General features: G+C 46.0%; 1 protein-coding gene across 1 annotated transcript in view; it reads left to right on the forward strand.

Annotated features, from left to right (window-relative positions):
* Positions 1-26,008, forward strand: part of SIN3A (SIN3 transcription regulator family member A) — an 85,597-nt gene extending 59,589 nt beyond the window's left edge. Inside the window, 4 exon segments of the mRNA XM_044279859.1 lie at positions 18,701-18,795; positions 19,081-19,279; positions 25,180-25,273; positions 25,276-26,008. Of these exon segments, the coding sequence (XP_044135794.1) occupies positions 18,701-18,795; positions 19,081-19,279; positions 25,180-25,273; positions 25,276-25,409 (522 nt within the window). The 3' untranslated portion in view covers positions 25,410-26,008.
* Positions 26,009-26,497: the final 489 nt, after the last annotated feature.

Below are 26,497 nucleotides of genomic sequence, written 5' to 3' on the forward strand. Positions count from 1 at the left end.
ACAGTCTGAGAACAAGCTTCATTGATGTCAACATTACAGTATACAGTGACCTCAGGATACAATACTTTCCGTTTACTGTGGTCTTAAAGGGAATGTCTCATCAGAAAAGGACCTTTTTGTTTAAGTCATATTTTTTATGTAAAACATATATTGAAACAAAAATGGCACTCTTATTTTTAATTTTCTATGTCAATATCTATATAAAAAACAAAACCTAAAATCCTGAAGTTTTTGAACTGGCCACTAAGCCTATTAGGCGCCTTGGTCTTTACTGCAGTTATCCGCTTATTATCACAGGCAAGATTAGACAAATATTATCTCTATCTATAGATAAGACAGGCTCCACCATTCACAATAGGTGTTATCACCGCTTATCTTCTCCGTCCTGACCTCTGCACAGGTCACAGAGCGTGCCCAGAAGACTTCCATAAGAGTCTGTGAGATCCCTTCCTGTCTGTTGTGTCTATGGCCCATGGTGGCTGCTGTGAAGTATCTCTCTAAACGCTGATCAGAACAGCTCCCCCACAATCATGTTCAGGAAATAGGATGAAAAAAATCTGCAGTCACAAAATAAAAGCAGATTAGGAAACGGGCTCTGTGTCACTCTCTGGTTTTAAATATTTTTGGTGACACATTGCATTTCAATTGAAACCAGACTCGACATACAATGCTTCAGACTCAGATCCAGCCAAGTGACATGGCCATTTCTCTGGTAATACCTGTTTCTGCTATCCAGTAGCTCCTCTTTACAGTACAGTGTGGTACCACATGTCCTGTGCCAGGATGAGCTGATCCTTTGGATGTCAGGTGACAGTGACATCATGACAATTTTCTGGTACACTGTGTGCTTTACAGGACCCTGAAGTAACTCCTGACCTCATCCTAGCAAGTGATTTCTCGTGCTTTTTTCCATTGGGGGACACAGACCATGGGTATAGCTTAGAGGTATTAGTAGGAGGGACACTATGCAAATGAAAGAGCTCCTCCTCCTCGGGCTATACCCCCAGACTCCACCAGGAGGAACTCAGTCTTTGCTTAGTGTCTGGTGAAGGAGGTTGACACTCTCTGATTCTACTCCTTTTTGTTATTTTTATTCTAGATGGGGACACAGGTCGGCATGGCGCCTTCCTGGTCTCCCGTGGAGTGCCCGCCGCCGTCTTTGGGACGTTGCCTGGCTGCCTCCATTTCCCCCCAAGAAGATAAGTGGATCCGGGCTCGACCTGTTAGCTCCGGCATCCCACCAGCTGCTGGGACGCCTGCTGCCTACCCTCCTCCAGAGCACTGTTCTCCTGGATTGGAGTCAGAAGTCTGAAGAGGCGCATCCCTGCTGGTCTGGACATCGAGGGAGCATGCTGAGCAGATAAGTGTTGCCCAATCCCTCCCCCTCCCTCTGTGTCTATTTGTCTGTGGCTGCCTGGGTGAGCTTGAAGAAGGATCCTGATGGGGCACTTTCTTCATTTTGGCACTGGAGTACTGGCATCTCTTCCCCTTAAACTGTGGGCTTCAGCGCTTCTCTCGTCGGGCCTTGGCTGCTGCGCTCCCTCAGCGCCCGCCGGCAGGCCGCTCCTCCACGTGGTGCGCTTACTTTCGCGCATATTTTCGCGCTCGCGCATATTTTCGCGCTCGCGCATATTTTCGCGCTCGCGCATATTTTCGCGCTCGCGCATATTTTCGCGCGCGCGCATATTTTCGCGCGCGCGCATATTTTCGCGCGCGCGCTTATTTTTCGTGCGCGCGCTTATTTTCGCGCGCTTTTTTTCGCGCCATAATGACGCGTTAGGGGAGGCGGAGCCTCGGCATGCCGCTCTGACTCTCCTTACACCGGAGACTCTGTTTGCTCATGGCCGTGCAGCTCCTCATCACTCTACTCCGTTTTGTGCCAGGCAAGCTGGTAGCTCAGTGGTACTGCTGCTGTTGCCCCATGTCCAGGCTTTCTGAGTTCAAAGCCCCTTTCAGCCTTCAAAAATTGTTTATATTATTCTAGATGGGGACACAGGTCGGCATGGCGCCTTCCTGGTCCCCCGTGGAATGCCCGCTGCCGTCCTTGGACGCTGCCTGGCTGCCTCCATTGCCCCCCAAAGAAGACAAGTGGATCCGGGCTCGACCTGCAGCTCCGGTATCCCACCAGCTACTGGGTCTCCCGCTGCCACCCTCCACCAGAACACTGCACTCCTGGACAAGGAGTCAGAAGCCTGATGAGGTGCATCCCTGCTGGTCCTGGAGTCGAGGGAGAAGTTCTGCAGGAGCAGATAAGTATTACCTGCATCCCTGCCTTACCCCCCTCCTCCACGTCCCTGAGGGCCTGCGGTCCCCGCTTGGGCATCTGCCATGTCCAGCGCGGCCGCTAAATTGGTCTTAGTCACCAAGGCAACCATGTCCTTTAATCCTGTGGCGCTAACGACTCCATCTCTCTCAGTGGTCCCCACAGTGGGTGACTGACTACGAAGAGGCAGCGTGAGCGGCAGCATCCCACCTCGGATGTCTCTGTCTCTCCACCCCCCTCACCTCGCCGGTGGCGCTTGCGGACTGCTCTTCCCCCTCCCTAGGGAGAGTACTCCGAAGGAGAATTATCCGGCTCGGACGAGCCACGTCCTTTTTGGACTATAGGGCATTTTCAAATCCTGTGACGCCAACCACCTCTCTAAGTGGTTTTCCACAGAAGACGGCCGAATACTAACAGGGAGCGTGAGCAGCAGCATCCCTCCTCGGATGGCTCTGGCTCTCCCCCCCCCCCCCCCCCCCCCCCCTCGTCTAGAGGCGCGTTCGGGCGACTCTCCCCTCCCTTAGGGAGCGCAAGTCTGAAGGAGAATTTCCGGCTCTGATTAGGTCATGGAGCGGGACCCCTCGCCTAAGCTCTCCACCAGGGTGGCTGACTTAGTGGTGACTGTCCGAGACACCTTTATTCTCCAAGGGGATTCTCCTCCTTCCACTGGTCAGGAGTTCCCCCTTTTTCCGTCCAGGCAGTCGGAGACTACCATGTTCCCGGTCCATGAGGGATTTTTCCGCGGTCATGTCCAGGGCCTGGGGTGGTCTTAATAAGGTTCTCGACCACCCAGCGCATGAATATACTTTCCTTTCCCTGCTGACGGCGAGGAGAGGTGTCTCCTCCCCCTAAGGTGGATCCTCCGGTGGCCGGATTAGCCAATTATGTGGCCCTTCCTGTCTTAGTCAGTTCCTCTTTCCAGGATGCTGTAGACAGACGCATAGACTCTCTTCCAGGTCCTTTTTTCGCTGGCAGCGCGTCCCTGTGACCTACCTTTCACTCAGCAGGGGTAGCCAGTGCTCTCTCGGTGTGGTTACAACACCACCACCAGGAACTGGCGGTACGAGATGCGGCTACTAACACACTGGAGTTGGTTCTCCAGATGTCTCAGGCTTCTAACATTCTTTGCGAAGCTTCTAGGGACATTGTTTCCCTCTTTGCCCGCAGGTTGGCCATCTCTGTCACTCAGCGCGAAGAGATCTGATTGAAGGTGTGGGACGCTGACGCCTCCACCAAGCGTTCCCTTGCTAATCTCCCCTTTGGGGTTTCCAGGCCTTGTGGGGATCAGCTGGACGAGTTCGTCTCTGCATGCCTTTTGCCGTTTCTCATCTGGTAGGCCGTCGCCTGCTTCCTCCGCCGGGGGTCTCAGGTCGCCCGCAAAGAGGCCTTCCTTTGCACCAGCCTTCCCGGCACTAGAGGGCCCAGTCAGCCCGCCCTGCTGCTCCTAGGCCTATCACATGTCCCGATTGCGGAATCCCACCATCGATTCCTGCGCTTCGCCATTATGGGTCGACACTGTCAGTTTGTCGCCCTTCCTTCGGGTTGGCGACCACCCCGCGGGTCCTTGCCACGGTCCTGGACCGCTCATGGCGCTTCTTCGTACCAGGGGCATTCCTTTGCTGCCCTGTCGGGACGATATCCGGATAGAGGCCCCCCTCTCTACCGCAGACCACGGACAGCGTCCGGATCACTGTTCAGACCCTGGAACGGTTCGGCTGCCTGGTAACTTTCCCAAACTCCTGCCTCTTCCCGTCCCAGAGGCTCTCCTTCCGGAGGGTGATTTTGGACACCTCGGCTGCCAAAGTATTCTACCAGCCTTCAGGTCCTCCCAGGTCCAGGGGGCAGTGTCGCATCTGCTGCGCTCCCCGTGCCTCTCCATTCGGGAATACTTGCAGGTCCTGGGTCTTATGGTAGCCTCTTTCGAGGCCTTTCCATATGCCCAGTTTCACACTCGCCTGGCGCAACAGGAGATCCTTTACCTTTCAGCGGGTTCGGGCAGTTCTCCCTTGGTGGCTGTTCCCAAAGAACCTGAGGTCGGGGAGTTCCTTTCTCGCATTCTCCTGGACGATCGCCGCCACCGATGCCAGCATCCTGGGTTGGGGGGGCGTTTTCCAGTCTCGCACGGTTCAAGGAATTTGGCCGGCGGCAGAGTCTCGCCTTCCAATCAACTTTCTGGAATTGAGGGCGATTTTTTCCGCTCTCTCTCTCCTATTGGACCTCTCTCCTTGCGGGCCTCCCAGTGCGGGTTCAAACGGGCAATGCCGCGGCCGTGGCCTATATCGACCATCAGGACGGGACCCGCAGCCGGATGGTGATGCAGGAGGTGAAGTGAATTCTGACGTGGGCGGAGACTCACGTTCCGGTGTTGTCAGCAGTTTGCATTCCAGGAATGGACAACTGGACAGCGGACTTTCTAAGCCACAACACGGTGGATCCAAGCGAGTGGTCTCTGCATCCAGAAGGGTTCGAAGAAATCTGCCACAGATGGGACCGTCCGGATGTGGACTTAATGGCGTCCGGGTTCAACAACAAGATCCCAGTGGTCCTGGCTCGCGCCCGAGATCCGGAGGCGTACGGATGGATGCGCAGGTGTCTCCGTGGCAGGACTTCAGCCTCCTCTGTTTTCCTCTCCTGCCAAAGGGTCTACGCCAGTTCGAGGCGGAAGGGACTCCGACCGTTCTCATCACCCCAGAGTGGCCTCGCCGCGCGTGGTTTTTCGGACGTGGCTCGGTTGCTGGCGGACGCCCCATGGCCTCTTCCCGACGGACAGGACTTACTGTCTCAGGGCCCGTTCTTCCACCGGAATTTGCGGTCTCTTCGTTTACCGGCGTGACTGTTGAAACCGCCATCCTGATAAAGATGGGGTTCTCGGATTCAGTGGTTAGGACCATGATCAGTCCGGGGAAGTCTTCTTCCTCCCGGATTTACTATCGTACCTGGATGGCCTTCCTATCCTTTTTTGAGGGTTCGGGGTTCCCTCCCCTTCGGTTTTCCATCTTGATGGTACTGTCTTTTCTTCAGTCGGGGCTTGTGCAGGGACTGTCGCTTAGTTCCCTGTAAGGTCAGGTTTCGGCGCGGGCCGTCAGAGGTCCCTTGCTCTTAAGGGTCCGGTGGTGACCTTTCTTCGGGGGTGGCGCATTCGGTTCCCCGTATGTTCCCCCTTTGTCTCCTTGGGATCTCAATTTGGTTCTGCGCGCTCTGCAGTCGGCTCCCTTCGAGCCTTTGAGGAGGGTCTCTCTGACTGTTCTCATCTGGACTTCCTTGTGACCATAGCTTCTGATACAGCTACATAGCGTAGTGATTAAAGTTCTGGGCTATTATGCAGTGGCTGTGAGTTCACGTCCCATCACGAGCTTTTAGGTCAGACTGGTGTCGAAGCTGGCCGCTCTTTCCTGTCAGGAGCCTTAATGGTTTTCCTCCAGGATTAAGTTGTGCTCCGTCCAGTCCCCTTCTTTTTGCCCAGGGTGGTCTCTCCCTTCCGCCTTGATGAGGATCTTGTCCTGCCTTCCTTTTGTCCTTCTCCAGCTAACCCCAGGGAACGCACTCTGCATTCCCTGGATGTTGTACGGGTCCTGAAGGTGTGTCTCGCGGCTACTGCTTCCGTCCGCCGTTCTTGGCGCTCTGGATCTGCTTGGCTATTTCCGCGGCTTGTCACGCTTGTGGTGGAGTTCCCCCGGCTAGAATTGCCGCTCACTCCATTGGGGCGGAGGGGGCTTCCTGGGCAAGACGCAGTCGTGCCTCTGCGTCTCAGCTGTGTACGGCGGCCACCTGGTCGTCCTTGCATACCTTTGCAAATTTTTGTCAGTTGCATTCACTGGCTTCGGCTGATGCGGCTTTGGCCGCAGGGTTTTGCAGGCTGTGGTTCCTGTTTGACCGTTGGGGCGTTCCTCCTGGCAGTGCTGATATTTTTTCCCACCCCATGGACTGCTTTTGGACGTCCCATGGTCTGTGTCCCCCAATGGAAAAAAGCACGAGAAAAGGAGATTTTTGTGAAACTCACCTGTAAAATCTTTTTCTCGTCTTTTCCATTGGGGGACACAGCTCCCACCCATTATTCCTGTTGCAGGAGGGGTCTTTAGTTCAGTTTTTCTGTTTCTGGTTGGACCTTATGGCTTGGTCCGATGGTTTCCATGATTTTTTCTTGCTCCTTCTCCTACTGCTTGTGCAACGCCTGAGTTCCTCCTGGTGGAGTCTGGGGGTATAGCCCGAGGAGGAGGAGCTCTTTCATTTGCATAGTGTCCCTCCTACTAATACCTCTAAGCTATACCCATGGTCTGTGTCCCCCAATGGAAAAGACGAGAAAAAGATTTTACAGGTGAGTTTCACAAAAATCTCCTTTTTCCGCTTCCAGCAGCTATATGTAAGGGCTAGCTCAGTGATGGCGAACCTATGGCACGGGTGCCAGAGGCGGCACTCAGAGCCCTCTCTTTGGGCACCCGCATCCTGGAAAAAGTCAATGGTGTACCAATAAGCCTTAGACTTTACCTGCCATTCATCAGCGAAGGGCATGCTATGAACGGCACAGGCAGTTATTATAGCTAAATGATAAAGTAAATTGAAGATACACTATATTGGTATTCAGATTAAATTGCCGTGTTGGCACTTTGTGATAAATAAGTGGGTTTAGATTGCAGTTTGGGCACTCGGTCTCTAAAAGGTTCGCCATCACTGGGCTAGCTTCTCTTGGGATGACCTTTTTCTACTCCATGAGAACAGAGTGGTGTTAAGCATGCGTGATCGCTGTTCTGTTCACTTCTTCAGAGCTGCTGTGAGTGCTGGATTGGTGTAGAAGTGAATGGTCACACATGCGCACCATCACTCCATTCTAGAAACAAAAAGGAGTAGAAAGTGATCATAAAGTCATATTTAGGCTACTTTCACACTGGCGTTTTGTGAGATCCGTTCAGGGCTCTCTCAAGCGGTCCAAAACAGATCAGTTTTGCCCTAATGCATTTTGAGTGGATCCTTTTCCATCCAGAATGCATCAATTCCGTCTCCATTCCGCTTTGGAGGCGGACACCACAACCCTGCCTGCAGCATTTTGGTGTCCATCTGACGAAACTGAGCCAAACGGATCAGTCCTGACGCACAATGTAAGTCAATAGAAAACGGATCTGTCTTCCATTGACTTTCAGTGGTGTTCAAGACGGATCCGTTTTGGCTATGTTAAAGATAATAACAACGATCCGTCCTGAACGGATGCAGACGGTTATATTATCTGAACGGATCTGCACCAAACGCGAGTGTGAAAGTAGCCTTACCCCAGAATGGTACCGATAAAAATTATAGTTTGTCCTGCAAGAAAGAACCCCACACACAGAAATCGAAAAAAGGTCATGTGAATAAGAATATGGCGATGCAGATAAAATTACATTTTATTTTAAGTAGTAAAACATAATAAAACCTGTTTAATTGGTATTACCATAATCGTACTGATCTGCAGAATGTCATGTAGTTTTTAGCGCAAAGTAAACAAAACCCAAAAGACTATGGCATAATTGTTTCTCCCCCCCCCCCCCCCCTAATTTTAGAGCAAAAATAATTGTTTCCAATACATGATATGATAAATTAAGTGGTGAGAGAACCTCAAATGGCTATGTGATCGGAAAAGTAAAGTTTTTGGGGAGAGAAAAAAAAAATGAAAATGTGTTGGTCCTGAAGGAGGTGAACATTTCTTAAGCTGGGCTCTAAAAGGCTGCCTAGTCATTTGATAAAAAGGAACTTTGAAATAAAGACTTTCCTCCCGTCCTATGGGACCTAAATAATTGATGCTATTATTTTACCCAACTCTGTCCAGAGACCGGTGTGTGACTTTCTCCAGTCCTCAGCACTAGATATGCTAATACATACATGGAAACATTTAGCAGGCGACTTGTTGCTGATTTTTAGAGGGGTTGTTCGGTATTTAATAAGAGAGGTCATCAGTATCTGATGGATGGGGGTCCAATTCGTAGCACCCCAACCATCAGCTGTTTGAAGAAACCGCAGCACTCTGAGCCCCACAGCCTCTTCCTAGGCCAGTGACCTCAATTAGATGATCTACTAGTTGAGGAAATGGCTAAAATGACATTGAAGGGGGAAGTTATCATTATGGGAGACTTCAATCTTCCTGATGTAAACTGGAAAACCAAAATAGCTAGTTCTGCCAGGATTACAGATATTCTAAATTCCCTATTGGGATTATCTCTACAGCAAGTAGTTGAGGAGCCAACCCGGAAGGAGGCCATTTTAGATTTAGTATTCACAAATGGGAATTTGGTATATGATATTACTGTAGGGGAAAGCTTGGGATCTAGTGATCACCAGTCAGTGTGGTTTACTATAAGTACAGTGACCGAGTCACACCACACAAAAACAAAAGTTTTAGATTTTAGAAAAACTGACTTTTCTAAAATTAGATTAGTGGTATACGAGTCCCTATCAGATTGGAACAGTTTAATTGGAGTCCAGGAGAAATGGGACTACTTAAGTGGCACTATTGAAGGCAACAGAAAATTGCATTAGGCTGGGTTCACACCTGAGCGTTTTACAGCGCGTTCCTACGCGCTGTAAAACGCTCAACAAGGAGAAACCAATGATTCCCTATGGGAATGGTTCACACTTGGGCGTTTTACAGCGCGTACGATCGCGCTGTAAAACGCCCGACGCTCCAAAAAGTACATGAGCGACTTTTGGGGCGTTTGTGGCCATAGGACACTGTAGTGAATCACACAAACGCGCGTCAAACGCGCGTTTACTATTACAAAAACGCGCATAAAAATGCGCGTCAAAAACGCGCGTAAAACGCGCGTTTGCGCAACGCTCAAGTGTGAACCCAGCCTTAGGCTTGTCAGTAAAAGCAAAAAAAGGAAAAGACCACTGTGGTACTCAGCAGAAGTGGCCAAAATCATTAAAAACAAAAAGATAGCAATTCAAGAATTAAAAAAAAAAAAAAAAAAAACGAGGATGACAGGCTAATTTACAAGATTAGGCAGAGAGGCCAAACAAGTTATAAGAGCTTCTAAAGCACAGGCAGAAGAGAAATTAGCTCAGTCAGGGAAAAAAGGCGATAATGCATTCTTCAGATGCATAAATGAAAAAAGGAAACTAAAACAAGGAATTACAAAATTAAAAACAAAAGAAGGAAGGTATATGGAAGAAGATAAAGAACTAGCTGACTGCCTCAATGAATACTTCTGTTCAGTCTTTACGAAGGAAAATGAAGGAAAAGGACCTCAGTTAGGAAAGAAGACTAATGAATCTTTTGATGCATGTGTCTTTACAGAGGAAGAGGTTCTAAGTCAGCTGTCTAAAATCAATACAAATAAGTCACAGGGGCCTGATGGGATACACCCAAAGCTATTAAAAGAGCTCAGCGGTGAACTAGCAAAACCATTAATAGATTTATTTAACCAATCACTGGCAACAGGAGTCATCCCAGAAGATTGGAAATTAGCAAATGTTGTGCCGATTCACAAGAAAGGTAGTAGGGAGGAATCGGGCAACTATAGGCCAGTAAGCCTGACATCAATAGTGGGGAAATTAATGGAAACCATACTTAAGTAGAGGATTGTGGAACATCTAAAATCCCATGTATTGAAACATGAAAAACAGCATGGGTTTACTTCAGGGAGATCATGTCAAACTAATCTTATTGATTTTTTTGATTGGGTGACTAAAATAATAGATGGCGGAGGTGCAGTAGACATCGCTTATCTAGACTTCAGTAAGGCTTTCGATACTGTCCCACACAGAAGGCTTATCAATAAATTGCAGTCTTTGGGCTTGGACTCCCATATTGTTGAATGGATTAGGCAGTGGCTGAGGGACAGAGGGTTGTAGTCAATGGAGTATATTCAGACCAAGGTCTTGTTACCAGTGGGGTACATCAGGGATCTGTTCTGGGACCCATATTGTTTAATATCTTTATCAGCGAAATTGCAGAAGGCCTCGATGGTAAGGTGTGTCTTTTTGCTGATGACACAAAGATTTGTAACAGGGTTGATGTTCCTGGAGGGATACACCACATGGAAAAGGATTTAGGAAAACTAGAGGAATGGTCAAAAATCTGGCAACTAAGGGTACTTTCACACTTGCGGCAGGACGGATCCGACAGGCTGTTCACCATGTCGGATCCGTCCTGCGGCTATTTCGCCAGACCACCGCTTCGTCCCCATTGACTATAATGGGGACGGGGGCGGAGCTCCGGCGGTGCACGGAGAAAGGCCGCCGGACTAAAATTACTGCATGTCAGGCTTTTTAGTCCGGCGGCTTTCTCTGTGCACCGCTGTGCTGCGCCGGAGCTCCGCCCCCGTCCCCATTATAGTCAATGGGGACAGAGCCGCGGGCACGGCGAAATAGCCGCAGGACGGATCCGACATGGTGAACAGCCTGTCGGATCCGTCCTGCCTCAAGTGTGAAACTAACCTAAAATTTTATGTGGATAAGTGCAAAATAATGCACCTCGGGCGTAAAAACCCAAGAGCAGAATATAAAATCAGTGATACAGTCCTAACCTCAGTATCTGAGGAAAGTGATTTAGGGATCATTATTTCAGAAGACTTAAAGGTAGGCAGACAATGTCATAGAGCAGCAGGAAATGCTAGCAGAATGCTTGGGTGTATAGGGAGAGGCATTACCAGTAGAAAGAGGGAGGTGCTCAGGCCGCTCTACAGAGCACTAGTGAGACCTCATTTGGAGTATTGTGCTCAGTACTGGAGACCATATCTCCAGAAGGATATTGATACTTTGGAGAGAGTTCAGAGAAGAGCTACTAAACTGGTACATGGATTGCAGGATAAAACTTATGATAGAAACTTTTAAATACATAAAGGGAATCAACAAGGTAAAAGAGGAGAGAATATTTAAAAGAAGAAAAACTGCTACAAGAGGTTTTAAATTAGAGGGGCAAAGGTGTAAAAGTAATATCAGGAAGTATTACTTTACTGAGAGAGTAGTGGATGCATGGAATAGCCTTCCTGCAGAAGTGGTAGCTGCAAATACAGTGAAGGAGTTTAAGCATGCATGGGATAGGCATAAGGCCATCCTTCATATAAGATGGGGCCAAGGGCTATCCATAGTATTTATTGGGCAGACTAGATGGGCCAAATGGTTCTCATCTGCCGACACATTCTATGTTTCTATATGTTTCTATTCATCATTCAAGGGAATGGAGCTGGGTGAAATACCAAGCGCAGCCACTATCCAATGGACGGCACTGTTCTTGGTAAGCTGCGACGGGGCTGCGGCCTTCACTAGAACACTGATGACCTATTCTGAGGGCAGGTTGTCAGTATTAAACTCTTGGACGACCTCTTTAAGAGAAAAATAAAAAGTAAAGGTTCTAACCCCTTTTACAATGAGGCATGTAGACAACCCCTGTTTATGTCCTCGTTTACCATGTCATAACATATGGACATCATAAAGGGGGGGACCCCTGTAGAAGTGTCTCTAGTTCTGGTGGACTCGAGCAAACGGTGTATTTACATGGCCAGCCATGCATTAGTGGTTGACTGTAGTTTCCCCTGCCATCTGTCACTGGTGCCAGGGCAATCAGCTGAAAGGAATGGTCTTTGATGGGAGACATAGGACCCATTCACACGACCATATCAGTTTTGCAGTCCACAAATTGTGGCTACCGGCCGCGCGCATTCCGCACCATGTTATAAATGCCTATTCTTGTCGCCATTAATGTGACATATATTTTTTGTCGAGCCGTGGAACGGAATACGCGATGTGCTATCCGCAACTTTTGCGGCACCATTGAAATAAATGGATCCACATCTGATCCACAAAAAATGAAGATCAAATGTGGATTGACAATAGTCGTGTGAATGGGACCTTGCACATTAGTATCAATGTTTTGATGTGAAATTGGTATGATTGCCCCTTGAACATCCTCTTTCAACCTCACGCCTACTCTGTATTTTTCCTGTAGAAAAGAAAATTTATTTTTCTTATATTTTCTGAAAGGGCGAATGAGGTTTTTGAAAAGTTGATTCACTGTAATAGGAGTCCTTTCTGATACATGATTTGTGTATACATCACACACTTATCAGACCTACCCAACAATGGTTCTTCTGGCATTTTACTGTGTGCAGTGACTGGTTTCCCTTTTACTGATGAACACGTTGGTGTACAGTAAGGGCCCCCCTCTGTGACTTCCATACGCCCTAATTGTAGTGATTTAGTAATGCGTCATTCATGCTTACAATGCAGAACATCCATTAAAGGGCTTCTGTCACCCCACTAAACTCATATATTTTTTTTGGGGTACTTATAATCCCTATACTGCGATATATCTATACATTATGTTATTAATCATTTTCGTTCTGTAGATATGTCAAAAAACATACTTTTATAATATGCTAATTACCTGTGTACCAGCAAGTAGGGCGTCTACTTGCTGGTAGCAGCCGCAAAAAAAACGCCCCCCTCCTCTTGTTGATTGACAGGGCCAGCCGCGATCTCCTCCTCCGGCTGGCCCTGTCTGCATTTCAAAAATCGCGCGCCTGTGTTGAGTCGGCGCAGGTGCTCTGAGAGGAGGAGGCTCGCCTCCTCAGTGCGCCTGCGCCGATGACGTCACCGAAAGAGAAGACGTCATCGGCGCAGGCGCACTGAGGGAGTGCTGAGGAAGCGAGCCTCCTTCTCTCAGAGCACCTGCGCCGAATCAACACAGGCGCACGATTTTTGAAATGCAGACAGGGCCAGCCGGAGGAGGAGATCGCGGCTGGCCCTGTCAATCAACAGGAGGAGGGGGCGTTTTTTTGCGGCTGCTACCGGCAAGTAGCTGCCCTACTTCCTGGTAGACAGGTAATTAGCATATTATAAAAGTACATCTTTTGACATAGCTACAGAACGAAAATGATTAATAACATAATGTATAGATATATCGCAGGATAGGGATTATAAGTACTCCCCAAAAAAGAGTTTAGTGGGGCGACAGAAGCCCTTTAAGGCCCATTCACACGTCCGTATGAATGGGTGCAGACCCACTGATTTCAATGGGGCCACAAAAGATGTGGACTGCACACTGTGTGCTGTCCGCATCCGTAGTTCCATTCCACGGACCCGCAACAAAGATAGCAAATGTCCTGTTCTTTTCCGCAGCCACGGACAAGAATAGGCATTTGTATCATAGTGTCGGCCAGGTGCGGTCCGCAAAACGCTTGCGGACGTGTGAATGGACCCTAACTGTATGTTGCAAGCCAACTTAAGTTTCCAGCCTGTAAATTATGAAATAGCCATGATTTTCTATGAATCTATTGGGGGGATTACTACACCAGTCGCGTTAAGAAGTCCACTGGAGTAAGACGTGGCAAATGTATTGAAGCACAGGCCTCTTAATAAATTTGGCGCACCTCCTGTTTTTACATGCTCTAGAAATTGAAATCTTCGCTAGCTATCAGCTAGTGTAGATGTCGGCTATAATTTACACCCGTTTCTGGCATAGATTATGGTAAATTTGGTAGGCCACGGGAGGCACTGTCTCATTTTGCCAAGTCCCTACCCTCTCCTGTGACTTAAAAAAAAAAAAAAAAGCTCAAAAGGTCACAAATATGACATGTACCATAATCTGCAACTTTTTTTTTTAATGTTGCTATTGTGTCTTAAAAAGATTAATAAATCTCCCCCAAATGCGGATTTGGCTGTGAATGAGATGGGCAGGATATTGTAAAAACCGTAGTGTGGTCCCCACAGCCATCACATGTAGACAGACACACAGGGACAGATTTAATGATCTTAACATTACAGACCGTGTACATTAACCCTTAGGATACCGGAGGTTTTTGCGTTTTCATTTTTATTCCCTATTTTCCGTGAGCCAGATCTACAAGTTGTACTTTCTAATACCACCATTAATTATGGCATAAAATCTAGTTGGAAGCGGGGAAAAAATTCCAAATGGGGTGGAATTGGAAAAAAACCACAATCCCACCACCGTTTTACGGGTTTTGTCTGGGTCAGTAAGATTACAACGATACCCCATTAGTACATTTTTTATTTATTTATTTATTTATTTTTTGTCTACTGAGCTGTTTCGGGGCTCATTTTTTGCAGCACAATTCATAGTTTTTATTGACTTTTGGATCACATTTTCTTTCTTCTTTTTTTTTTTATTTTATATTATGGGCGTTTTTGGTTGCGGTGATACCCAGGTTGTTTATATTTTATTGTTATTTAGGTATTTTAATAATATGGAAAGGGAGGTGATTTAAAGGGACACTGACAGGCCCAATAACCATAATTAGCTGTATATATGCATGCACAGGTCTTCTAATGTGCATTAAAAACATATATAAGTCTACCCCCTGTCCACATTATGAATACAGTTAACTCATGTTTAATAACCTTAAGTAATCGCTTTTCTTTCTGCCTAAGGGGCGGAGTTTCCCCTCCACTTGCGCCCAGCCAGCCGCCGTTTTGAAGCGCCGCCCAGCTCATCAATATTCACTTCGCTTGGGCGCATGCCCAATAGAAAGCTATGGGTGCCGGGCGCATGCGCAGAAGCTGAAAGTGAGTCCGATGCCCATAGCTTTCTATTGGGCATGCGTCGGATCTCGGAAGGTCGGGGACAGCAGAAGCCGCCCAACGAAGTGAATATTGATGAACTGGGCGGCGCTTCAAAGCGGCGGTTGGGCTGAGGCTGGCTGGGTGCAAGTGGAGCTGAAACTCCGCCCCTTGGGCAGAAAGAAAAGCGATTACTTCAGGTTATAAAACATGAGTTTACTGTATTCATAATGTGGACAGGGGGGATACTTATGTTTTTAATGTACATTAGAAGACCTGTGCATGCATATGTACAGCTAATTATGGTTATTGGGCCTGTCAGTGTCCCTTTAAAACTTTTTTATTTTTTGTATATTTTTATTTTTTTAAATCATAATTTTAAGGCCCATAAATGATCTTTTTATAAATTATGTTTTTGAATTTTTCATTTTGACCTATAAGCATATAGCATTTAGCTGATTTCTTATGTTGGCCTGCCATCAGGTGGACAAAATAAGAATTGCAGCATTAATACTCTGAATTTCTTCATAGAGATTGGCCGCACGGGGCTTCAGTACTATAGAATAGTAATTTTGTGCCATTGTTCACTCTGAGATTTGTGCTCTTCCTCCCCTTCCAAGGGACAACATCCAGATTGAGCATAAGTTAGATGTCCTATCATTAGACTTGTACCTAGTTCTTGTTTCCATACTACATTGGTCTGTTCTGTTAGTTTAGTAAGGCCCCCTTCACACATGAGTTATGGCCACCCAAAAAAAAATCCATAAGAATTTTTTTTATCAAACACTTTGAGAAGAGCTGCAAGATTGTGCTGACAGTGTAAGGCTAGGTTCACATCAAAGTTTCAAAATCTGGTATTATGTTCCATTCCAGCATAGGGTCAAAATACCATATAGCTTGAGCACATGCTGCACACTGCTGGCCCTGACAGATTCCATTCACTAGAACAGGGCACGCTGGGTTTCTGACATTCTGCCAGATTACCGTAAATACTGCTCCAGCGGTTTTTGTTCAAAAAAATTAATTTAAAAAAATGGTGAACAGGTTCATTGTATCCCAAAATGCTATCCATAAAAACCATAACTTGCACTGCAAAGAAGAAAAAGAAAAAAGTAAAGTGTCAAAATACAGTGGCATAATTTTTGACTATTACTAGCTGCCGATGTAACATCACATGCAGCGAGTAAGAAGTATCTTTAAACTGTCAGCCTTGCTGTCCAATAGTGTAATGAGTCCATCAGCATTCACTTATACTGGAGACGGACAGGGCACCTGGCGCATGTGCAGGATGGACTGGGTCCTTCATCGGCTGACATGTTTTGAGCTCAGCGCTGGCACGCAGGTCAGGGGACATACGTGTAAACGTGAATTATTCCTATTACACTATCGGACATCGGTAATTATTATTACCAGCACATTTGCAGCTAAAATTCTAATCTGGCCAAATCCTTTGACCACCATAATCCTAACTCTCCCGTGGAATAAAGGTAAAGTGTCATTATTGCCACTTAATGAATACAGGAAGAACAAATTGTTGTAGAATTCATCTGATGTACCCCAAAATGGAAAAAATGTAAAAAAACTGATTTTTGAATTGTGGAGATCAAAATAATGAAAAAAATTTGCAAGCCTCATGTGCCAAACTAGGCTTCAGTCATAAGGGGTTAAACTTTTAGCCAATGGTATAAAACACAGACCAGAGAAGCCGTTCCTCTAGAGGCCATGTGTGGTGTGGTAGAGACAGCTGGATGGCGCCATACTGCGTAGTGATGGCTGCTGTGAAATCAGCGGTAACAGCACTGGAATTGGATAACATAGTGCATCCTCTGCATGGGATGGGAGTCAGAGTAAGAGGGTATAAGGGAGTATTGTATTGTCCCAGATGTCTTCCAAGTTGTAGGGTGTGTAAATGTCATCCGGAGGCCACAGTGTGGTACAGTACCAGCAAAGTGCATACATAAAAGGTGCAGCATGTCAATTTATACATTGGATTTCACCCTCTGGAATGGAGAGGGTTAAAGCCGAGGGCTCTTCCACAGTAAAAACCACATGTCATACATGCGGTCTCGTTGCAGTTCGTAGTGCGGAAATGCAGCAAAATCCGCAAGAATTTTTCTGCCGGATGTCAATCCCTTATGAAACCGGCCTTAAAGGGGTTGTGTCTAGTGTCGAGCGAACTTGTGATATGGACGTTCGGGTTATCTCAGAATTCCATAATGGATTCCGTTACCGCGGACCATAATGGAATTCTATGACTGCACGCACCACGGAAGCCTATAAGAGGCATTCCGTCATATTAGGAATCCATAACGGGAATCTTAAATAACCCAAACACCGAACTTACAAATCGCAAGTTCACTCATCACTTTAGCAAATGGCATTTATCCTGTAGAGAAAGTTAATACAAGGCACTTACTAATGTACTGTAATTGTCCATATTGTCTCCTTTGTTGGCTGGATTCATTTTTCTATCACAGTATACGCTGCTTGTTTCCATATTTACGACCACCCTGCAATCAGCGTTGGCCGTGCTTGCACAGTATAGGAAAAAGTGCTGACCCTTCTGGTGGCCGGGACAGTGGCCTGCAGGGTGGTTGTAACCATGGTAACGAGCGGTGTATAATGTGATGGAAAAATAAATCCAGCCAGTAAAGGAGGCAACATGGACAATCACAATACATTAGTAAGTGCCGTGTATTAACTTTCTCTGCATGATAAATGCCAATTGCTGAAGTGAGACATCCCTTTAAGATGGTTTCACACAGCAGCAGTATGGGAGCATTCCTACCATGGCCCGCAGCTCATCTAATGACACTAAGCCCTACAGGCCTTGGCTCAACAATAATGACCAAACTGTAGTGCCATGTTCACATGTGCCCGCATTGCTGAGAAATTGATGTTTTAATATATGCAAATGAGCCTCTAGGAGCAGTGAGGGCATTACCTTTACACCTAGAGGCTCTGCACTCTTTGCAACTGTCGCGTCCTCTTCATTCTGATGGCGAGGCAGGCGTGATGACATTTTACACTGCTTGGCCCGGTCCATTAAAGCCCTCTAGGTGTAATGGTAACACCCCCGTTGCTCCTAGAGGCTCATTTGCATATATTCAGACATCATTTTCCTTATCAATGCGGACACATATGAACATGGGACCAACACAGATGCCTTCAGCTGCCAAGTGCACATGTCACAGGTCAGCCAGTGTCATAGGTACAAATCTGCTGACAGATGCCCTTTAAACATACAACGAGGCCAGGACTTGCAAAAAATTAGCCTATATTGTGCACGTGTTAAGCTGGCCATACTTCCTTTTTGCCATAAATGATTATTGTTAGACACTTTTTTTTATTATTTTTTTTATTTATTTTTTGCATTATTCACATGGACGCTGCAGTTTTTAAGCTGCAAAAAACACAGCTTTAAAACCACAGCAAGACACAGTCCAAACTGAGCCTAAGGGCTCGTTCACACGACCATGTGAAGCCCGTGCCCGTGCTGTGGACTGCAAATTGTGGTCCGCAATGCACAGGCACCGACCGTGGCCCAGCCGCATGGGGATCGTGGACCCATTCACTTGAATGGGTCCGCGATCCCTCCGTTCCGCAAAAAGATAGAGCATGTTCTATCTTTTTGCGGTGCGGAGGCACGGAACGGAACCCCAGAAAGCACTCCGTAGTGTTCCGTTCCGTGCTGCCGTTCCGCATCTCCGGATTTGCGGACCCATTGAACTGAATGGGTCTGCATCTGTGATGCGGAATACACACTAAACGGTGTCCGTGTATTGCAGGTCCGCAATACGGCAACGGGCAGCACACGAGCCCTAATTGTGAGCTTCGTAGACTTCTTGCAGCTCCGCAGTTCTTCTCTTGTTGTCTGCTTTCCTGTTATGGGTCTTGGCATTCTGGGCTGCGGGACTAATTCTGCACAAATTGTCTTCTTTCTTTAAGCGCTGGTCGGACTATGTGGAAAGATACATGAACTGTGACTCTACTTCCCCAGAGCTGAGAGAGCATCTCGCACAGAAACCTGTTTTCTTACCCAGGTGAGCTCATCATCTGATACCTGTGCCGACGACACTATCCCTGGACTTAGTCAGTAATCACATTTGCCTTTTTTCCTGTAGGGTTTTTTCCTTGGTTTAGTCTCTACCACCTCTGTTGGGAAGCTATTCCAGTATTCCTATCTTCACATTTAGTCTGACCACTCCACTTTTGAGCTTTCTATTGTATGAATTGATTTCACCTAACTTTTGAGAGCTTTTTCCCCCCGCAGATCAAGTTTCTTCGCGTATAGACGTCAGCCTAACCAGTCCCTTATTATTACGCAGGAACCTGCGCAGAATCCGGAAGTGCCAGCGAGGCCGCGAACAACAGGAGAGGGAAGGGAATGGAAAGCGAACGCTGGAGAATCTAGAGAGTCTGGACAAACTGCAGTGCAAATTCAAGCTGAACTCTTACAAGATGGTATACGTCATCAAATCTGAGGACTACATGTACCGTCGCACTGCCTTATTGAGGGCACAGCAGGTGTGTATACGTGGAAACTCACTGGGGTCAAAGCTATGCTAAAACATAACCTTTAATGATACTCAATTAAAATACGTACTCGGGAGCAGTATAAAAATATAGAGATTGGCCTCAATGGTGTCAGACTCTATTATGATACCCAAGAGACAAAAAAACTGATGCCATTTGCTCAGGGTACTCGGCAGCCAGTGAGCAGAAAAAGTATAAAGAACTGTTTGTTCCTACTGTACTCTTTATGTACATGGGATGTCCTGATCACTCTGGCGGGATCTTTATAGGGTCAACCAAATCTGACTCTAGTAAACCCTACAGGCGGGTATTAAACTGACCCTGTAAGCCTAACCACGGAGCACCCGCCCTGGTAAGGTAGGCCAACCTTGTCCAAACTGGCCTTAGCCGATCATCCCAATATGTCATGTTTCACTAAACGCTCTGCAGGGGGCATGGACAGGTTGGGGGCCACCTAGTAAGTCTTTGATCACTCTGTCTCTCGCGTTATCAGTAGTGAAGGGCAGAAATATCATGTGTCTCATATGGACAGATGGAGAAATTATTTAAAGAGTAACCTTTTTAAAACTTTCCTTTTAAAAAGTTCTAAATAGCCTAAAAAATGTTTTTGTAATAGACTTTATTAATCAATAATACAGTTCTCCTACTCAAATAGGCGCCAAAACACCTGGGTGCTGTTGCGTCTTAAAATGATTATTCTTGTACAATGCTGACATGTCTGCTCTGTACTGGTGTACAGATTTTTCTGGGGGCCTCCATGATCACTGCACAGGCCAGAACACCTGATTGCAGCTCCCTCCTGTGCGCCCCTCGAGCTTAGCTCAACTGTGGCACAGCACATCGATACCCTGTGCAGATGTGCTATGCCAGGGTTTAGCTGACCTCAGCGGGCTCCTGTCTATGCCCGCTCAGCTCAAGGCTCTCTATAGTAGATTGGTACTCCTGTACTGCAGTGCTGTAGAGAGCCATGAGCCGAGCAGAGGGGATTCAGGCTTAGCCAAATCCTGGCATAGCACATCTGCACAGGGTACTGATGCGCTGTGCCAGAATTTACCCAAGCTTGAGGGGTGCACAGGACTATGTCAACGCTGTACTAGAATAATGATTTTTAAAACTGACTCGCACCCAGGACTTTGGGTGCTAATTTAAGTAGGAGAACTGTATTATTGATTTGAAGAAGAAAGTAAATTTCAAAAATAGGTTTGGGCTATTTAGAACATTTTAAAGGAAGGTTTTTAGAAAAAATGAGTTACTGTACTCTTCTGTCCCCAACCTTTTAAATATTTAGTTTATTTTTCATTTTGTTTCCCATAGCCATAAGAAGTATTAGCTATAGGCCATTCACAGACAGCAGTAATAATCCTGTATTGTAGCATTCTCTCAGTCATGGTGATCTCTGAACTGAATGTGTATCACCTTACCGTCATCACTTGGATTGAAGCATTTAAAAAAAAAATAAAAAATTACAATCCTACTGCAGTCCGTAGGATCTGGCTTTGTCTAATCCCAGATAGTTTTGTTATCAAGGTAAATATAAGGACGTAAATGGCAAGGGCTGAACACAGCCCTAGGCCACATTCACAGCTCAGTGTTTTGCGTCTTTAAATGGGTTCTCCAAGTTTTTTTTTTTTTTTTTGTTTGTTTTTTTATTGATAACCTGTCATCAGTATCAAATCAGCGGGTGTCTGACACCCGGCACCCATGCCGACCAGCTGGTTGCAGAGAAGACGCGCGCTGTGCCAACGCTGACTTCTCTTCATTGCTTATCTTTTTGCCGTCTACATCACAGTAGTGAGCAGTGTAATTACACCTAAACTGTCCCATTCACTTCTGCCACTTTTTTTTTTTTTTTTTTTTTTGTGGCATTCACTATGCGGTAAAACTGACTTGTTTTCTTCATTCACCAGTTCAGAACAAATCCGGCGATACCACATATGTATAGTTTTTCTTGTGTTTTAATACTGAAAACAAAAACGTCTGATTTTTATTAATTTTTTTTCCATCGCCATATTCTGATCCCCATAATTAATTTGTTTTTATAGTTATGTCTACGGAGATGTATGGGGGCTAATTATTTGTGGGACAATATGTAGTTTTTGATACCATTTAGGGGTGTGTATGAGTTTTAGTTCACTTTTATTAAATGTTTTGGGAGATAAAGTGATGGGAAAAAAATGACAAATCAGCCATTCTTTTTTTCTTCTCCGTTATGCCACTCACCGTATTGGATAATATATATATTTATATATTATATGTGTGTGTGTGTATATATATATATATATATATTTATTTATTTTAACAGTACGGGTGATTTTGCATGCAGTGATGCCCTGATGTGTTTTTTTATTTATTTAATTAATTCATTATTTATTTAGATTTTTGGGGAAAGGAGGATGATTTGTGTATGTGTGTATATATATGTATATTATTTTTATTATATACAGTACAGACCAAAAGTTTGGACACACCTTCTCATTCAAAGAGTTTTCTTTATTTTCATGACTATGAAAATTGTAGATTCACACTGAAGGCATCAAAACTATGAATTAACACATGTGGAATTATATACATAACAAAAAAGTGTGAAACAACAGAAAATATGTCATATTCTAGGTTCTTCGAAGTAGCTACCTTTTGCTTTGATTACTGCTTTGCACACTCTTGGCATTCTCTTGATGAGCTTCAAGAGGTAGTCACCTGAAATGGTCTTCCAACAGTCTTGAAGGAGTTCCCAGAGATGCTTAGCACTTGGCCCTTTTGCCTTCACTCTGCGGTCCAGCTCACCCCAAACCATCTCGATTGGGTTCAGGTCCGGTGACTGTGGAGGCCAGGTCATCTGGCGCAGCACCCCATCACTCTCCTTCATGGTCAAATAGCCCTTACACAGCCTGGAGGTGTGTTTGGGGTCATTGTCCTGTTGAAAAATAAATGATGGTCCAACTAAACGCAAACCGGATTGGAATAGCATGCCGCTGCAAGATGCTGTGGTAGCCATGCTGGTTCAGTATGCCTTCAATTTTGAATAAATCCCCAACAGTGTCACCAGCAAAGCACCCCCACACCATCACACCTCCTCCTTCATGCTTCACGGTGGGAACCAGGCATGTAGAGTTCACCTTTTCTGCGTCGCACAAAGACACGGTGGTTGGAACCCAAGATCTCAAATTTGGACTCAGACCAAAGCACAGATTTCCACTGGTCTAATGTCCATTCCTTGTGTTCTTTAACCCAAACAAGTCTCTTCTGCTTGTTGCCTGTCCTTAGCAGTGGTTTCACACAGTCTCCTCTTAACAGTTGTTCTAGAGATGTGTCTGCTGCTAGAACTCTGTGTGGCATTGAACTTGTCTCTAATCTGAGCTGCTGTTAACCTGTGATTTCTGAGGCTGGTGACTCGGATGAACTTATCCTCCGCAGCAGAGGTGACTCTTGGTCTTCCTTTCCTGGGGCGGTCCGCATGTGAGCCAGTTTCTTTTTAGCGATTGCTGGTTTTTGTGACTGCACTTGGGGACACTTTCAAAGTTTTCCCAATTTTTCGGACTGACTGACCTTCATTTCTTACAGTAATGATGGCCACTCGTTTTTCTTTACTTAGCTGCTTTTTTGCCATAATACAAATTCTAACAGTCTATTCAGTAGGACTATCAGCTGTGTATCCACCTGACTTCTCCACAACGCAACTGATGGTCCCAACCCCATTTATAAGGCAAGAAATCCCACTTATTAAACCTGACAGGGCACACCTGTGAAGTGAAAACCATTTCAGGTGACTACCTCTTGAAGCTCATCAAGAGAATGCCAAGAGTGCAAAGCAGTAATCAAAGCAAAAGTTGGCTACTTTGAAGAACCTAGAACAGTGATGGCTAACCTCGGCACTCCAGCTGTGGTGAAACTACGACTCCCAGCATGCTCCATTTATTTCTATAGAGTTCTGAGAGCAGCCAAGCAAGCGGGGCATCTTGGGAGTTGTAGTTTTACCACAGCTGGAGTGCCAAGGTTAGCCATCACTGACCTAGAATATGATATATTTTCAGTTGTTTCACACTTTTTTGTTATGTATATAATTTCACATGTGTTAATTCATAGTTTTGATGCCTTCAGTGTGAATCTACAATTTTCATAGTCATGAAAATAAAGAAAACTCTTTGAATGAGAAGGCGTGTCCAAACTTTTGGTCTGTACTGTGTGTGTGTGTGTGTGTGTGTGTGTGTGTGTAGTGTGTATATGTGTGTGTGTATATGTATGTATGTATGTATGTATGATGAAAGACGGACAGCACTCCAAGTAAGGCTACTTTCACACTAGCGTTCTGCTGTCCGCTCGTGAGCTCCGTTTGAAGGGGCTCACGAGCGGAGCAGAACGCTTCTGTCCAGCCCTGATGCAGTCTGAATGGATGCGGATCCGCTCAGACTGCATCAGTCTGGCGGCGTTCAGCCTCCGCTCCGCTCGCCTCCGCACGGCCAGGCGGACAGCTGAACGCTGCTTGCAGCGTTCAGCTGTCTGCCTGGCCGTGCGGAGGCGTGCGGATCCGTCCAGACTTACAATGTAAGTCAATGGGAACGGATCTGCTTGAAGATGACACCATATGGCTCAATCTTCAAGCGGATCCGTCCCCCATTGACTTTACATTGAAAGTCTGAACGGATCCGCTCAGGCTACTTTCGCACTTAGAAATTTTTCGAAGTTATTAATGCAGACGGATCCGTACTGAACGGAGCCTCCGTCTGCATTAATATGATCGGATCAGTTCAGAACGGATCCGATCAAGCGCAAGTGTGAAAGTAGCCTAAAAGTAGTGGTGTTTATTCACCCATGTGGATGGCAATGTTTCAGCTCATACAAGAGCCTTTTTCAAGCTTGCCAGAAGAGTGTGTCTTATAAAGTGAAAAATACGATGTGTGTATTTTTTATAATATACTGCTCACATGTTGAGGATATTTGGCTTGTCTGTGAAATTTCTGGATCAATCTAAAATGCACTCTAACCTTTACATGTGAACTTATTGTGACCTCTAAATTTTTGAATGCACATGTCCAACTGACCATGTACTGTCTACGGGGGTGTCGCGACTTTTTCCCAGTGGCATATGTCAGTGGACATGTTGGATTTCAGCTTGCTACAATCCTTTGTCCTCACGGGAGCTGAGCCATTTTCTTTGGGTCTGGCAGTAGCTTGAAGAGAACCTGTCATCAGCTTTATGCAGACCTCACTGAGGGCAGCATAAAATAGTGACATGAAATGCTGATGTCAGCGGTGTGTCACTCATGAGCTAAAAGTAAGTGGTTGCTGAGAACCAGCATCATAATCATTGCAGCCCAGGCCTTGAAGAGTCAGATCTACCTGAGAAGAGTCCTGGTTATTCCTATTCTCCTGCTCTCTCCCCGTCCATCTGCTGATGATTGGCAGTTCTCTCCTAGAGAGAAAGGGAGAAAACTAGGTAGAAGACTGTCAGTCCATCAGCAGGTGGGCAGGAGAGCAGGAATTCATGGATAACCAGGACTCTTCTCAGGTGGCCGTGACTCTTTTCCAGGCCCAGTCTGCAATGATTGTGATGTTGGTTCTCGGCAACCACTTACTTTTAACTTTTAAATTGCAGACCACTGAAATCAACTCGCCTGTCTCTACTTTTTCCTGCCGTATGGGCAGCATAAAGTTGATGACGGGTTCCCTTTAATACCCTCCCCCTCTATTGAAAACACATGCATACTTGGCCAAGTGCACATATGTATTAAGGGTTGAAGGAATATCTGTCGTCTGAATAGTTGTTTGACCACCTTTAGTGTGGAAAAGAAATTGGTTTGAATAGGACTATTTTTTGTGTATTTTATATATTTGGTGTTTATTTAGACATGTTAAGATTTAACATTGAATCTGTGTCATCTTGTTTCCTCTAGTCCCATGAGCGAGTCAGCAAACGACTGCACCAGCGCTTCCAAACATTGCTGAGCAAATGGAATATGGAACATGTGAGCCGGGAGATGGCAGCTGATAACAGAAATGGCTGATGGGAGAGGGGGTGGATGGCATGGTGCCCTGTGTCACTACCCGGGACTCGGAGACCCTACATTTTGTGGATATAAACAAGTACCGAGTAAAATATGGACCAGCCTTTAAAACCCCTTAAAAAGATGAGACGCAGCCATTCCTTTTTAGAGTGACTTGTTTGACGCCTAAGATCTTTTGTCTAAACCAGCAGGATAATTTTACAGAAGCTGTGGCCCTCACGTGGAGGGCTTAAGAAGCTTTCTTGTTGCCAGAAGAGTTGCCGCAAACCCCTCTGGTAGAAAATGGGGTTTAGTGTTACTGAGAATCTCCTGCCAATCTCCCTACCAGTTAGTCTTAGCAGACCTACTCTCACCCGTGGTATGTAAATACAAGTGTGTAAATACCATTAAGAAAATTCTCCCCTTCATCTCCTGTCCCCTCCATTATTTTATAGCGAGCACCGTCTTAGTTTAACCTTCTGTTACCCATCTTTGTAACATAGCGATTGGGTGGAACATCTGGAAACCACAGCCTCCTTTATTACTGTTTCTACCAAAGGGAGTCTCGAGAGTGTGGTTTATATATAGAACTAAAGTATACCTGTCAGAAAACTACCCCGAGCCCCTCTCTGCTGTATCTCGTCAGTGTGAGTGTTATATTTTATCTTTTACTCTTCTGTCCTTTCTTCTGCCCCCTTTTTTTTAAACACTGTGTAAATAAAGAAAAGGTTTGGTATGACTATGTTTCTGATGGAAGAAGATGCAATAATAATTCAGGTGCTTTCTACTTACAAGACAGGTGACTAACATATACTGGACCTGCTGTTACTTTAGGAACATTAAACATAAGAAATTATTTTTATATTGCTGCACAATAGTGGTAAGGATTGCAATAAGAAACAGAATGGGGGGGAGGTGGTTTGGCAACCCCTCCCCCCACTTACCTGTTTCCCGATACTGTCTCCCCGTTCCTTCTCTGCTGGGCTCCCTTGCTGTAAACATCTGTTTTTACATAACGGCAGCCGATCACTGGTCAAGAAGGTGACTGGCTCCCCTTACGTCATGACAGATGGTCACATGGTGCAATGCCAGTGATTGCTGTGGTGATGTCAAACCGGATGTTTACCTTGAGGGAGCCCAGTGGAGCATCACAGTTCGGGAAGAGAAGGAGCAGGGAGCAGTTAAGGAATCGTCCCCTTACAGATCTGGTAAAGTGGTGTGGTGCGTG

The sequence above is a fragment of the Bufo gargarizans genome, chromosome 2, assembly GCF_014858855.1.
Source record: "Bufo gargarizans isolate SCDJY-AF-19 chromosome 2, ASM1485885v1, whole genome shotgun sequence".
Taxonomy (NCBI): domain Eukaryota; kingdom Metazoa; phylum Chordata; class Amphibia; order Anura; family Bufonidae; genus Bufo; species Bufo gargarizans.